This window comes from Cyprinodon variegatus, unplaced genomic scaffold (genome assembly GCF_000732505.1).
Source record: "Cyprinodon variegatus isolate N-32 unplaced genomic scaffold, C_variegatus-1.0 Scaffold588, whole genome shotgun sequence".
Lineage (NCBI taxonomy): Eukaryota > Metazoa > Chordata > Actinopteri > Cyprinodontiformes > Cyprinodontidae > Cyprinodon > Cyprinodon variegatus.
In genome coordinates, this window is record NW_015151041.1 from 207520 (window position 1) to 208315 (window position 796).

At 44.2% G+C, this 796-nt stretch overlaps 1 protein-coding gene across 2 annotated transcripts in view; it reads right to left on the minus strand.

Moving 5' to 3' along the window:
* Positions 1-600, minus strand: part of LOC107095976 (CD9 antigen-like) — a 10994-nt gene extending 10394 nt beyond the window's left edge. For both annotated transcript variants that reach the window (XM_015392384.1, XM_015392383.1), the window contains exons 1-2: positions 476-600; positions 168-314 (exon numbers count right to left, since the gene is read on the minus strand). In XM_015392384.1, the coding sequence (XP_015247870.1) occupies positions 168-233 (66 nt within the window). In that variant the 5' untranslated portion in view covers positions 234-314; positions 476-600. The remainder of the gene's footprint in view (positions 1-167; positions 315-475) is intronic.
* Positions 601-796: the final 196 nt, after the last annotated feature.

Consider the following 796-nt stretch of genomic DNA (forward strand, 5'->3'; position numbering starts at 1 on the left):
GGGGGGGTTGGGGGCGCAAAACTCAATCTCGCCTAGGGCAACCAAAGGGCTAGAACCGGCCCTGGCCGCAGACCAAAGGAGCGGTGTGCGCTTCCGCCGCCTCCATCTGTTAATAAACAATTTCCACGCACCATTTTCCTCTTATTCCATCGGCATTTGTCACTTACAGCAAAGATGATGTTGAAAATGATGAGAATGTATTTGCAGACGAGTCCACATCCGTCGATAGCCATGATGAAGGGTGGGTTTGTTGAACTGCGCACTTTTAATCTGGAGCTAAATGGTTATAATGGAGCTGATCCAGCAGCACAGGCCTGCGCAAAACAAACTGCACTTTAGCTGACCTACAATAAGGGTAATAATTAGATTCTTACGCTTAAATAAATATGTAACAAGAAAATGATAAACAAACAAATGTGTCTGTAAATAAATTGTCAACCACAGAGATCAAATGAGCTTCTAATCAAATAAATACCTCTCACTGTTTTCTGCTGTTAAACGGATGAGCAGCACTCGCCTTCAGCGACAGCATCTGAAGAAACTGCGTGTTAGAATTCATTACCTCCAACGTGCAACAAGCCCCGCCTCCTCTACGTCTACCGAGCCTCCCATTGGTCGAACAGTTTGTTTGGCAGGAAATGGCTCCTATGAGGAAGAGGAATTGGGACTGCTACCTCCACATTAGAGGACACCACAGGAAAAATGAAACTTAGGGAAACGAGACTGCGGCAGGAAACCTTTGACACACTATTATTGCAAGATGACATTTGTGTTTTTATTTAAAATCAGCATTAAA